We start from the raw sequence: 15,066 nt of genomic DNA, 5'->3' as shown, positions 1-15,066 counted from the left end.
TCATAAGTTTATTTGCCGAATTTAACATCAGAAAAAAACTTAATTTGTGACACGTAACTGTTTAACTCAGCAAGTAAATAAAAACTGTGCACTAAAATTTGCACTAAAATGTCTGCTGAGAAATGTTCAGCTGAAAAATTCTGCACTGTGAACTATCAATCAATACATGTTATTATGAAAAATAGGAGGCATTTTATTCTACATTATAATTAAAGTTATTAAGCACACGGTCTTGTTCTGCAGAAAGAAAGTCTATTCTTTTCATTTTTAACTACAATTAAATGTCACTTCCAGGCCAAACTATTTAAAAGGTGTACCAGAAGAAAGCCTCTCTTTCATCTAAACATAAACATAAGCACTAGATGCTTCTATAACTTTGACTGGAACTGGGTTCTATTTTCAGATGAGACAAAATAGAGCCTGGTTTGGTGTAAAATGAAGGATGGTAATACAATAAAGAACCACGACCCCACTGTTAAGTTTGATGCGGGACTCTTGCTTTGGATCTGTTGTGACTCCTGAAGTTCTTGGAACCTTATTAGGGTACATGGCATGATGGACTCCATGACATACCAGGATATTTAAATGAAAATCTGGCTGGCTGTATTAAATCTGGGCTGTGGTAGGTCTTCCAGCAGGATAATGATCTCTGCTGTTGAAAACGTGCATCTCCATTTTGGTCATTTTTCAGGTTCTGACATAATTTGAAACTGCCTGTTGCTTTTTACAATGTGTGTAAATTTGGACAAGTAGAAACAGCCCAAAATAACTTGTGGAGAAAAAGTCTGCTTCCATTAACTTACGTTAAAAGTATAGTATGTAAAGTTCAGTACAGTTATCATTTCGGAGATTTGGACAAGGTTTTGCTTCGCCAGCAGTGATATGCATCCAAATGCACATAAAAATAGCTCACTGACCACAGAATCAAGCTTTTGACATGGTCATCCCAGTCCCTCACTAAAAAACCTGGGAGGTGACCTAACCTGGAGAGGAGACTCTAGAGGACAGGACCTCAGACAATGGAAAATGTGGAGTGGTTCTGTGTGGAGGAGTGGTTTCAGATTCATTGCTCTGTATTCTTCAAACTCACCAAGCATTACAGGAGAAGACACACTGCTGTTATGCTGGTAAACAGAGTTTGCACAAACTACTAAATGCAGGGGTGTCTGCCTGCAGTCCAGACCTGTCACCCACTGATAACATTTGGTGCGTTATGAAATGAAACATAGAACAACGTAGACTCTGAAATGTTGAGCAGCTGAAATCCTGTATCAAACAAGTTTGGGAAAAAACTACAGCAGCTCTCAAATGTGTTGTTCCCACATGTTGGTAAAAGAATAGGTAAAGAAACATGCCCCCGTCCCAACTATTTTGGAGCGAGTTGTTGGCATCAAATACATTTTTTTTCAAAAAATCAATACAATTTCTCAGTTTCAACATTCGATACATGTCATCTTTGTAGTATTTTCCTTTTAAAATGTGGTTTACGTGATTTGCGTATCAGTCCATTCTATTTTTATTTACATTTTGCACAGCGTCGGAACTTTTCAGGAAATGGGGTTGTAGACTGATTGGAAAATAGGAAAACAGAGACATAAACAGTGCGTGTTAAGAACACTCACATTAGCAGGCTTCCTGGTGCAGACATGGACCTCTCCTCTCTCCTGCTAGGACACTCGAAAGGGTTCCCGAAAGAGCGCTTGCGCAACATGGCCTTCACTAGGATCTAAATGACAGAAAGAGGAAAGGCTGAGAATGGTTTAACTAATGAGGTTAGATTTATTTACACTTATCATATGATCTTTCAGTCCATCATTCAAGTGAAATTCAATTTCTAGCACATACAGATAAGGACAATACACATGTCTGTCCATTACATATAATTACTTTTATATATGAAGTACAAGTTAAAAACCACGGCCTAGTAGAAGGGTTTTAATTTATTTTTACTTTTCTCCACAATTTAGAATGATACTGAACACATCAAACTTTAAAAACGCATATGGAACTACCATACTAACACATATACGCCTTCTGTCAAATAAGAATATTTAGACACATTTTACATCATGACATGACATCTGACAGACCCACCTTCTTGCAGCAGGACAACAGATGCCCTGACATTCGCCCACAGAATTTCCTGGTGTAATCCAGCATTAATAGCACCATCAAATGATTGCAAGCTGTTATGGTCAAAGGTAGCCACAAATGGTGATACTGCCAGCACCATGTTTCATAGCTGGAATTAGGTTCTTATGCTGGAATGCACTGATTAGTTTTTAACAAAAAATGTTTATGTTTTTGCCTAGCCTATTCATTTCAAATAGCATTCATTTAGTAGTCTTCTCACTCATCCATGTAGTCTCTAGGTAACTTTAAACATGCAGTAATGTTCTTATGGAAGAATAGTGGCTCCCTGTTATCACTCTATACACAATATTCATGTTTGCCTGATGGTGGATTCAAAAACATTGCCATTAGCCAGTTAAACAGAGGCTAGCTGATCCTTAGATGTCATATTGGGGTTCTTTGTGATTCTCAGGATATTACACTATACAATATTAGATTTCTGTTGGACAACCACTCCTAGAAAGGGTAATAATGATGTTACATTTTCTGCCTGACAGTGGATTGGTAAAGTCCAAACTCTTCAGAGAGCATCAACAACTCTTTTTCTGAGTCCAAACATTTGACTGGTACTATACCTATGCACACACTCACCACAGCAGAGAGGCTGGGGACAAATTTAACAGAGTTTTGAATCTCCTCTTCAGTGACCTCCACCACTGTGCAGTGCTCTTCTTCTAAAGGCAATGGATCAGTACCATCCTGAGAGACCCAGGGGTCCAGCTAGACACACAGACATAAACCAAACCAGCAGAACAGCACAGATTAATTATAATATAATAAATGCATAAGTGAATAATACTTAAGTGAGGAATCCACTCAAATTCCTGGACTACACAGCATTTTCAGTAGTGAATCTTAGTTGAACCAGGTCAGGTTTGTGAACTGGCTAACGGTAGGGCTGTTTTTAAAAATGTTTTCTATAGCCGACTAAAACAATTGTAAAAAACAAATGTATATACACGTCTTTTAGTTTTGTTGTTAAACCTGTAAAAGAAGTTATTATCGACTTGCTATACTATTCAAAATAATAACATAATTCCAAAGTTAGCTACGTAATGAACTACACTTACATTTGATTTATATTTTGTGTTTAAGATGATATTTCTGTGTTCATTTGAAGACAAATACATGCCAAATGTGTTTTTACTTTCCACAAAATAAGTCTGCACAACCGTACCTTTTCGTCAAATTCAAACCATAATAAAATATCTTCTCTTTGACTTAAAATACAAAAGTGGTATGGATTGAAAGTTTAAAATACGTTTCTACAAAATTTCTCCTCATGATTCAATGAGTTACAATTGATTTTCCTGAAGAAAATACAGAGGATTACACAGCTTAAGCAGTTCCCAGGTAGGTTCTAGTTAACTGTGGCTAGGGTGTTGCTGCACAGTTACTATGGTATTTTAGATGGTTTCTACATGGTTGCTATGGTATCCCAGGTGGATGCCCACATGGTTAATAGGGTGTGACTAATGGACTTGCATGAACATGGCACAACTTTTGCACCCCATTCATTTCTATAGAAAAAAAAAATTGTACAAGAACCTCATGTCCGATCAGAAACCTGTATACAAGCACACAATTTCCAATCAGACTGAACATTCTGGAGTTGAAATAGTGTCGATATTTTGAAAACTGTGGGACGAGTTAGCAGACAAAAAATATGAATCAAGTAGAGGACAAATAATATGCTGTCGGATAACAATAGTGACTGCAATTATCAATCAATTTCTAAGGGTTGAAGAGGACAAAATCAAACATGATCTGAATCATATTCAAATGTATTAAAACATGCCCTAAAAACCCCATCTAACAGAGCTGAGGGAAAGGAGCGCTCCCTAAAGTGTCTCATGAGTGCTCAGGGGAGTTCAGCTTTACTGGAACATTTCATATTTAGGTAATTGCACATGGCCTGGATTCTGTGTGTGTATGTGTGTTAATGATCTACACACACTTTCACATCAAGACAGCAGATGGAAGTTTCCAGAACAGAATTTGAGTCTTCACTTGGGACCCAATGCAACTGCATATCACATCTGTAATTTGCTGGCATATCAGCTTATTATGCAAGCCAAACATCTGCAACTTGCAGCCAAATTATCTGCCAAAACAATGCAACAATTAAGTTTAGTTAATAGATAGATAGATAAAGGAAAGATTATATTCATTAGAAATCCCTTTGCTCCTCTTGATGGCATGCACATAGGTTCCATATTAGGGCCACTCACTTCTTCCCTACACCTGTGGAATTCTCACATGAAGAAGTCAAATTCAAGTCTTTTTAGCAGATGAAACACACCTAGGCTAAAATCACTAATGCTTTCCAGAGTAGGAACGCTGATGTGAGAGTTATTCATAAATAAATAAGCAATCTGATTCTAGATGAGCACTCCTACATTGAGAAGATTAACATTTCTCAAAATCTCTCACCTTTTATTTTTCAGTGCTTGAGATACCTCAAATCACATTTAAGAAGTACATTAATAACTAACTTTAGTTGATAAGGTCAAGAAAGCATGTTTCAGTTGAAGACACTGCTCATTATGGTGGTGTTCACATAGGTTCCACATTAAGGCCCTCACTTTTTCTCCCTCACCAGTAATAATCTCACACAAGCTGGTCAAATCCCAGTCTTTTTATTGCATGAACCAATCCTGGGACTGTATTCATAAAGCTGATCCGCATTCAAACGAGTGCTGATCAAAGATCTGTTTGTCAGAAAGGTTACTGTAAATAAAAGAGCAATATCCTCGCAGATCTGCATGTCTACATTGAGAGAGCTATGAACACAGCCCCTAAAGTGATTTACATTTTAGTGACAAACCTGAAATTACTTGCTTCTTAAAATCTGTTATATTGGGTTCTGACAGCATCTTAGTTCACCTTCTGTTTTAAATCAAAGTTATGTTAGACAGAAAACAGTTTAGCTGATATAGGCAGGGAAATACATACTTAGTTGAAAAACCCTTTGCAAGTTATTATGGTGTTCAAATAGGTTCCACATTAATTCACATTTTCCCCAAACCAGTGGGTTCTGGGTGTCCAAATCTCTTTTATGGAGGAAATGTGCCTAAAGGCACTCTGTTACATACAGATTTAGACTGCACATTAACTCACCTTGATCTCAGGAATGGTGATCCTGTTATCTGGGTTCTTGTCCAGCATTCTCAGGATCAGGTTCCTCAGGCCTTCGCTGACAGCTGGCCTGATGGAAATAAAATTGATTGAATAAGGTCATGAAATCAGTTTTATCTAAAAGCGGCAGTTTGAATAGACTTTTATCTTGCAAATCAAGTCGATAAAATTGACTTTGATCTCATAAATCAAGTCTTTCACACCTGAATGATCAAATAAGACATTGAACATTACAATGATCCAGCTTTATCCTGGATTTATTCATCTCTTCAACCAGTCACAGAAACAATTCTCTATTCTCCACAAAACCTATTTAGGGCCTTGGAACTGAAAAACAACTATGACAACCCATTGTTATAGGAAATCCCAAATGCGCTCACAAAAAAACACAAAGTCCCTGAGCAGACAACAAACTGGCAGAGCTATCATTACATCCGCTGTCAGACAGTCATTTTGTAAAAGCTTCGAAGCAGACAGATGGAACTTAACAGAGAGTGGTAGAGAAACTGGGTGGCAATCAAATCAAAGGCAGCACAACTCAAAGTATCTTTTGTGTTCTAATCCTCTAAAAGTAACCAAATCTGAAAGAGACAGTGACAGCAATCCCACATTGCTGTCACTGTCTCTTTCAGCTTTGGTACCTGCTACCAGGAACCTTGTTAGCACTAGAATCTAGCGTTAACTTCGAGAGACGGCTTAAGCAGCTATACAAACACGCATGTAGGTTTATTCTGGATCACTGAAGCCTCACTGACTCAAATTTAGAGAATAAAGACTCAAATCTTACTGGTAGTGTGTGTGAAACTGTTAGCTTAAGCTACTTTTAATGCATATCATTGTTAGCGCCAGAAGCTAACCTTAGCAAAAGGGCAAATCTGGCTCACTAGTACTGCGTTTAGGCAAGTTAGGACTCTGAGCTAGTAAAATCGACTGACCAGTGCTGGTGTGACAGAAAGACCGAATCTTTCTAAATACTGAAGATCTGGCTCGTCTCAATCAGTAAGAATTCAGATTCAGCTGAATTTACTGTTTGATTTCATTAAGCTTTTGTGATTATGCAAAAAAATGTGGACACATAAGTGGTTAAACTTAAGCCTAGACTACAGTGCATCTCTACTGACGTATTTCATACAGCCAGCCATTACAGGGTATTAGCCGTTTGTTCCAGTTCGTCCAATCCTACTGTAGCCCAGCCAAACTATGCTGTACATTTTAGGAAGGCAAAGAACACTTTAGGCTTTTGCAGGTAGCAATGGGTGAGAGAAAGACCCCACCTTTTTTCCTCCCAGTCAGGACATCATGCCCATACCTACCAAAAATCTGTGGTGGCACTAATGAAAACTGTTCGCATAAAAGCACCACAGCTGACTGATCTATTAATCAGAAGGCTTTTAGAGCGTGAACACGAGGCCACTGCCAAGATGCAGGTTTTAGCGCCTGATTTCATTATTATGCATTTTTAAGGAGTGGCACAAAGTAGAGGTGCAAATTAAAAACACAGTGACTCCTGTGTGTTTACTTCCCTCTTCTGCCCGAACTTCCAGTTCTAGAGAGAAGCTCCTCCATGTGTGTTGAAATGAGACTAATGTAGCTAAAAAGCAATGGAAGCATGAAGGATGAATCATGGTCTTGTGAGGCCTCTGGGCACAAGAGTATTTGGAAGCAACCCCGAACTACAACACACACACAAACACACACACGCACACACATGCACAGACGCACACACACATGCACACACATGCACAGACGCACACACACATGCACACACACGCACGCACACATGCACGCACACTTTCTAAGCTGCTTATCCTGCTGGGTTGTGAGGCCCATCACAACATGCAAGACCAATAAAAATAAATGATGTAAAAAAAAAAAAAGTTACATAAAATAATGAAAAACTCCTGTGAGATTAAGATTCAACATTTTTTTAAATTGCTCCTTTTTTTTAATATAAACAAAATCAGTCTTATTAATGTATGAACTCCTATTGTGTCTATATTGTAACAGCCTTCTTTCAGGCCAAACCAGCCACTAACACCACATGCAATTTTTCATGTATTTCATTCATGTAGTTGTTTCTAGATGTGTTTAATATATAACAATTTAGAGGATACATATTAATATCATACTGATTTTATTTGTATTTATTCTAATATCAATGTCTGGTTCCTACTACCACTTCTGTGAAAAATTCTAACTTTGCAAGTTTCTCTAGAACCGAGCATTTCACAGCAAACAACTCTGAATGACTGAGATATGCAGAAATGTTTAAAAATCTGCGTAATTCCTCTTTGAGCAATCTCAAACAGACCTGTCTTGATGCTTTCTGACACTTCATCTCATATAGTTATCTATAAAAATGGCCAAATCAACAGTAGTATAGTTTAACTCGTACATAATTAAAAGCACCAGAGTGTGACTGAGTGGAATGCAGACTCATAGCTGCATGTGGGTTGAGATCAGCATACAGTGCATGTGTGTGTGTGTGACCGCGAGCATGTGTGGGTATGAGAGGCTCTCAAGAAAACGCTTTCATTAGCTGATGACAACCTGTCCAACCACACACTCCAGCTGCCAATCTCCCCGATATGCCTCCCGACTCTCAGAAACACATGCACGCTGCTAAGCCAACACGTGCACACACACATACATACAGATGTACGCAGTCACACACACTTTAAAGGGCTGAAAAGGCCTAACAGACTAACAGAGACATTTTATTGACATTTTATCTCCATATTCAGAGAGCTGAGGAACTTCAAAGAGCGCAAGGTTGAGGATGCTGCGGGCAAAGCCATTCTCTCTCTCTGCCAGGCTCTTCTCTGAGCTTCTCTGCCTTCGCTGACACTTTTCCAAGGACAAATCCTTTCGTGATTTATTCATATCTTTCCAACGTAGCTCCCTCAGGCAAAATTAACAATTCAGTCAATTTAAAGCGATGTTTCAGTGAAAAATCTAATTCTCACAATTTCCCTCTCACCCAAAAGGCAGTCGATCAGCCAAGACATTTGGTGCAGTGGCGTAGGCAGCATGTGGGTAGGCCAGTTTGGTAGATACAACTTCCAAATGTGCTTATGTCCCACAATGCCATTATATCAGGCTATAGTCTATTCCTGACAGTTATGCAGTCCTCACCGTACCTCTACCAACACGTCCTTCCTATAATGATATCTCCGTATTCTGGCAGTCAACCAGAATACTGAATTCACATAAACACAACCAACCAACACCCTTTATTAGAAAGACTATTAAATATGATGCTCACCACAGGCACAATGAATATGATATAATATGCAAAGACAAGAAAAATCAACTACAAATTTAGAAACCTAATCATCAAAGGCATAAACATACTACAGTGGGCATATTTCTGGTCTATTCATGTCTTACCTTTGATTCACTGAAGTAATGTTAGATGTTTGCTTTGACAATTTCACAAAGCACATTGTGGTCTTTGCAGCAAAACTGATGGCTTTAGATGGGTTAAAGAAAAAAAAACAATGTTCTGTGGGGTGGAATTTCACTTTTAAACATCCCCAGGTACAAGGAACCCTGACTGTTAAGACATGCAAGCCTCAAAATAATGTATAGGTCCAATGCTGGTGAAATACATTGTTTAGACCAAGTAAAATATTTTATTTGTTATTGAGAAAATCAAATTGAACAAATCAACTTGATTTATATATCATGTTTCAATAGTATTAAACATACATTATTTGAAGGCCTACAAGTCTGAACAGTCAGGGGTCCCTTTAAGCTTTAAACTTTAAATTCAAATACTGCCACTCTGACAAGTAATCGAATACTTGAGGCATTGACAGATAGCTATGCTTTACTGTGCAATGATTAGGAGGGGGGTGAGAAAATAAGGCAGAGAACAGTGGAGAACATAATGATTTGATTTGCCATGACATAGTGACAGAAAGAAAAAGAAAAATCTTTCCCCCATTTCACTGGGATACACTGAATGTCTTTTAGAAGCTTTGTATGTCTGAGTTTAACCTAGAACAGTGACTTGGCATTAATTTAGCACTACCAAACTACTAGATTCCCAGAGGGACGTTAGCAGAAATTAACACTAGTGTAGTAGTGTTCTTTTTGTTTTTTACCTAATTCTCACACTTATGGTCCGAATGGTAGGGCTGGATGTTAACATAATTAAATCACTGTGGTTGACTGCAAGTGATAACAACCTGTGCAGGAATACTAGCTTAATGATTCACACTATGTTGGATTTATGATTGTTCCAAACAAAGTCACATAAATATTGACTTTGAGACAAAAATTCAAAAATGCCCTCGTAACACCCAACTGCAGAATTTGCGATTGGCAATTGTAGCAGCCAGCTGAAGAGGGGCTTATCACCTCAGTCGCTGTGCCAGATCAGGGTAATTGCACCCAGAGGCTTGGAGTGGTTTGCACATGCTCATTGTACATGTCCCTGTCTCTCTGATGGATCACACACAGGTGGAGACGAAAGGAACAACTCACGTCTCGGGAAACTCCACCGGCTTGCTCCTGATCTTGTTGTGCAGAGCCAATATGTACTCATCAATAAAAGGGCACTGAAAAGAGAGAATCACACATGAGCTTTGCTATACATCAAAAATGAAAGACGGAAAAGCCTCCATTGCAATAAATGGACTCCACACTGCTAATTTCCATTCATCATCAGAAAAACATCAAAAACCAACAGCTTCCAATCCTCCTCTATAGTCTTACCTTTCCGAATACAAAGCAGTAGAGCGTCACCCCCATTGCCCACACATCAAGAGCCTGAAACACAAGAAAGCCACAGCCATTGCACACAGGCTATGTAAGATTTTTTTTGTTTCCACTGAAAGAAGTAGCACTACTGTCTGAGGAGGAAAAGTAACACGCCAAAATATACAACGCCCATGCGCTGCTGCAAGTCACCTTTGGCATAGCCAGACTATCCTGTTTGATTTTTGGTAGTCTGGACAGCACAAACCCACATAAAATCCATCTTGGATCCAAACAACATTTAGATATGGTCTGAATTGCAATTCCAATTGGATTTTTAAGATCAAATCAGATTTCAAATCGTCTTTTGCATCAATTTCAATGCAACAAACAACATCAAATCCCAAGTGATGGAAGTGCTGGGATTCAAGAAGAGCACCAAAGACTTGAAATATACATCATCAGCATAGCTACACAGTTACTGGCACCTATGTGGTTACCACAGCAACACGCAAATAGGTTGGTGATATCTGGATACAAATCCGATTCATCAGTTGAAAATAACAGTGTGATGTTTCAAAAAATCTGATGTGAGAAACAAATTTGCTTTTCCTACAGTCTGTACACATCCTAAGAATACTCTTTCAACACACAATGATCAGATTCATCCATTTGGGGAAAGGGTCCAAAGCAAAACCCACATTACAAAATACTTTTCCACATGTTGCATGTAATTCCACATTTCCACCAGAGAGGTCTCCAAATCTCCAAATTTTACATAGTATAGCTTTGAGTTAGCAGGGCTGAAGCAAAACAATGAAACATACTTCTAGTGGTATGGAAAAGATTGAATATGTTGTTAATTTTCTAAGTGAAAACAAGTTAATACTTTCTCTACAGGGAACAAACGTACATATGGCAATTCATTGTAAACTGTAGTGCAGAGTTTTACTGAGACAGAGAAAATAACATTTGCACAGACCACATTTTATGTTGTTTTTTGTACACACACACACACACACACACACACACACACAATTCCTATGTAGTTGGGACGTTGTGTAAAACATAAATAAAAACAGAATACCATGATTTGCAAATCCTTTTCAACCTATATTGGAATGGAATTCTTTCCCATTCTTGCTTGATGTACAACTTCAGTTGCTCAACAGTCCGGGGTCTCCGTTGTTGTATTTTGCGCTTCATAATGCGCCACACGTTTTTAATATACCATGTATATTATATATATAATATATATATATATAATATATAATATATAATATATATATATATAATATATATAATATATTATATATATATATATGTATATTATGTATATAATATACCATAATATGGGAGACAGGTCTGGGCTGCAGGCAGGCCAGTTTAGTACCCGCACTGTGCCCTGCACACCAACATGTGCAGAATGTGGCTTGGCATTGTCTTGCTGAAATAAGCAGGACGTCCCTGAAAAACACGTTGCTTGGATGGCAGCATATGTTGCTCCTAAACCTGTATGTACCTTTCAGCATTAATGATGCCTTCACAGATGTGCAAGTTACACACCGCCATACCATCAGAGATGCCGGCTTTTGAACTTTGCGCTGATAACAATCCGGACAGTCCTTTTCCTCTTTGGCCCGGAGGACACGACGTCCATGATTTTCAAAAACAATTTGAAATGTGGACTCGTCAGAACACAGGACACTTTTCCACTTTCACGGGCATTCAATGTTGGTTTTCTGCCTTGCCGCTTACTTGCAGAGATTTCTCCAGATTCTCTGAATCTTTTGATATTATGGACTGCAGATGATGAAATCCTGAAATTCCTTGTAATTACACATTGAGAAAAGTTGTTCTTAAACTGTTGGACTATTTGCTCACGCAGTTGTTCACAAAGTGGTGAACCTCACCCCACCCTTACTTGTGAACGATGGAACCTTTCAGGGATGCTCCAATTAATTTCCAATTAACCTGTTCACCTGTGGAATGTTCCAAACAGGTGTTTTTTGAGCATTCCTCAAGTTTCCCAGTCTTTTGTTGCCCCTGTCCCAACTTCTTTGGAACATGTTGCAGGTATCAAATTCAAAATGAGTGAATATTTGCAAAAAACAATAAAGTTTATCCATTTGAACATTAAATATCTTGTCTTTGTAGTGTATTCAATTGAATATAGGTTGAAAAGGATTTGCAAATCATCATATCCTGTTTTTATTTATGTTTTGCACAACGTCCCAACTTCATTGGAATTGTGTGTGTGTGTATATATATATATATATATATATATATATATATATATATATATATATATATATATATATATATATATATATATATATATGAAAATAACAAATTTTGGGGCATCCCTAGAAAAAACCTGACAAATATCAAATATACACATAAAAACAAAAGCACCCTATAATGCTCTATAACGTTCATATTTCGTGGTCATTCTGAGATATTGTAATACACTACAGGTGTGGCAGGGGGCAACCGTTGTTGTAGGGCTATACTGATTAACACAGGAGTGTACTCAAGCAGCACAATGCGGTTCAGAAGCTACACGCTTACCTCTTCTGGTTTCCAGTCAGCTTCGCTTTGCATAACTGTGCTCTCATGGGGAAAAATGGAAATGTGTGGTTATGGTGGTGACGCACTTGGCACGCTACTTCACCAGTGCTGCAGTACTGAGGTAATGACTGTAGCCCTTATCTCTTTGTCTCCCTGCACGCTGGCACTTTAAAACTTCCTCAGACTCTGCCAGCCCATCAGAAAGGCCGTCTGGAGTGCATGGCAGGTTCTGGACACTGTGGTCCTGTAAACACAAGAGCCTGTCTGAATCAGTGACTGTCTGGCCGAGTCTCTGGGGTGACAGCAGACCTAAATCAATCTGGCTGGTGACACGTGCCTGCAGTGTAACAGCACACGTACAGAGTCTGTATGTGTGTATGGAATGTTGAAGAGAAATAAAGGGGGAAAAAAAAAACGACTGTGTGTGCCACCTACTTATTCACATCACAGATCATATTTTTACTGTGATTTACTGTTGGCACTGGACACACACACACACACACACACACACACACACACACACACACACACAGCAGCTCATTACTAGTTCAATGCACAGTGTCACAAGCTGATAAGCAGCCTACAGCACAGGTCACTGGACCTAATACAGTCAACATGCTGTCATTACTGACCGTGCCGGAGCTTTATATAAACACTGGCCACTATTTAAGCACAGGCAGTGGTCAGTATGTCAAAATACAGAGAGCCTGATGGGTCTAAAGAGCCCATAGAAAATCTAAATTTTCTTATGTTTTGATGTAACAGTGTTTGATGTAATATATAAGCAAATGTAATTCAGCATGTAAACAAAAAAATAATTTACATACAAACTGGGTGGGAGGGGTACCATTCACAATAAGGCTATTCTTATAAATGGTTTAGGAATGGTTTAAAATGAGTTTATTAATTAGGTCCTGAAAACTTTAAAACACCTGTTGTAACACATAAACGAAAAGACAAGCGACCCGTTATATTTGATGAAGCTGATTTTGTATTGCTTATGATTAATATTTTCAACTGTAGAGAGATGACCACAGCCCTTTCACATCTTGAATCTTCATGAATGTTCACATCTTTTATGTCACGTCTATTTTATTTATGTAAAGCAGTATCAATAAAAGTATTGATCAGTATCGGCATTGTCATTGGTATCGAAAAAAACCCTAACGATACCCTTCTCTAATCAGCAAAAAATCAAACAGTTAACAGATTAACACTCCAGCCAAAGACTGCAAGGATTTTAGGCATTTCACCCTCTACCATGCCTAATATCACTAAAAGATTTAGGGAATCTGGAGAAATCTCTGTGTGTACAAGACAAGGCCCAAAAAAGTAAAAGGCCATCCCAACAGTTACCAGCAGTTCCAAGTTCAAAAGCCAACTGTTATTGTTCAGGAAGGCATCACTGGGCAACACTGAAAGATATTTACACATATTTACACATTCACCTTTCCACTGAAGCTTTTGCGGTTGTCAGAAAGGGTCTCTGGGGCCATGAAAGCAGGAGTCCCAGCCGTGCTGGAGAGCAAGGCATCATTCCCCTCGAACTGGTTACTAACACCAAAATCAGCAATCTTCACATGGCCGTCGTCTCCCAGCAACAAATTAGACGGCTTGATGTCCCTGTGGACAATCTTCTGATAGTGCACTGAGGAGCAGAGGAAAGTCAAATTTTTCAAATGTTTTTTAAATCTTCAGCACTGTAATGAAATTGCAATTAAATCACAACTGAAAAGTTAAACAAGGGCTATAAAATAATACACTTTAAAAAAAACCAAAAAACTGCCAAAGCAGACTGCCTCTTAAAGTTCATGAGGGCCACTTAAGCGGTCAAGAGAGGTCACCACAGCCAACTGACAAAAGTACACAAAAGCTGACTGGAGGAGTGGTGCCTTCCTGTCTCAAGTGGTCAATCAAAGCTAAACTGGTGCCAATGCCCTTCAGGAAATTGTCATTTGTTTTGTTCTGTGATTAAGCCAGTGTAAAAAATTCAGACATCTTGTGTTGATGGCTACAAAAAGGATTAAGGGTGCTACAGACGATCCTACAAATCAAAGGCAATCCTACATTCAGACATTTCAGTAATCAAAGGGAAAAATATAGCCTAGAAGGTATCTAAAAATAATAAGCACAATATTTTCTGGTTGAAAAATTGCAATTATTGATTATATCCCCCAAAACAATACACACAGTCCTCTGCAGCTTTGTCCCACTTTTTGCTCTATTTTTAGTTTATATTTTTCATACAATAACTGATTTAATGCAAATATTTGTTTTAAAACATTAAATAACACTAAGCAATCCAGCTTTTTTGAAAATTACTTCACCTCTCAGCTCTGGTGCAGATTCACGCTGACCTGGGTTTGCAAGTGATTTCCAAAGCCACACAAAAAAAAAAAAAAAATCTGCCAGATTTGCAGAGTCACACTGTAATTCAGCTAGTGCATACATGCAACATTATGTGTATATAGTATTTAACATTATCTGTTACCTTTTTTAATCCCATTTCCTGGCCATAGA

At 38.4% G+C, this 15,066-nt stretch overlaps 1 protein-coding gene across 8 annotated transcripts in view; it reads right to left on the bottom strand.

The window, feature by feature from the left end:
• Nucleotides 1-15,066, bottom strand: part of camkk1a (calcium/calmodulin-dependent protein kinase kinase 1, alpha a) — a 145,289-nt gene that overhangs the window by 15,597 nt on the left and 114,626 nt on the right. For 7 of the 8 annotated variants that reach the window (XM_017701727.2, XM_017701724.2, XM_017701721.2 and 4 more), the window contains 6 exons: nucleotides 13,995-14,194; nucleotides 9,994-10,047; nucleotides 9,763-9,836; nucleotides 5,254-5,341; nucleotides 2,725-2,853; nucleotides 1,623-1,726 (listed from right to left, as the gene is read on the bottom strand). In XM_017701727.2, the coding sequence (XP_017557216.1) occupies nucleotides 1,623-1,726; nucleotides 2,725-2,853; nucleotides 5,254-5,341; nucleotides 9,763-9,836; nucleotides 9,994-10,047; nucleotides 13,995-14,194 (649 nt within the window). Of the gene's footprint in view, nucleotides 1-1,618; nucleotides 1,727-2,724; nucleotides 2,854-5,253; nucleotides 5,342-9,762; nucleotides 9,837-9,993; nucleotides 10,048-13,994; nucleotides 14,195-15,066 lie in introns of those variants that run through there. The other variant, XM_037533128.1, reaches the window with a different exon arrangement.

This window comes from Pygocentrus nattereri, chromosome 23 (genome assembly GCF_015220715.1).
Source record: "Pygocentrus nattereri isolate fPygNat1 chromosome 23, fPygNat1.pri, whole genome shotgun sequence".
NCBI lineage: Eukaryota > Metazoa > Chordata > Actinopteri > Characiformes > Serrasalmidae > Pygocentrus > Pygocentrus nattereri.
The sequence above is the reverse complement of the archived record's forward strand: the minus strand, read 5'-3'. Positions and strand labels throughout refer to the sequence as shown.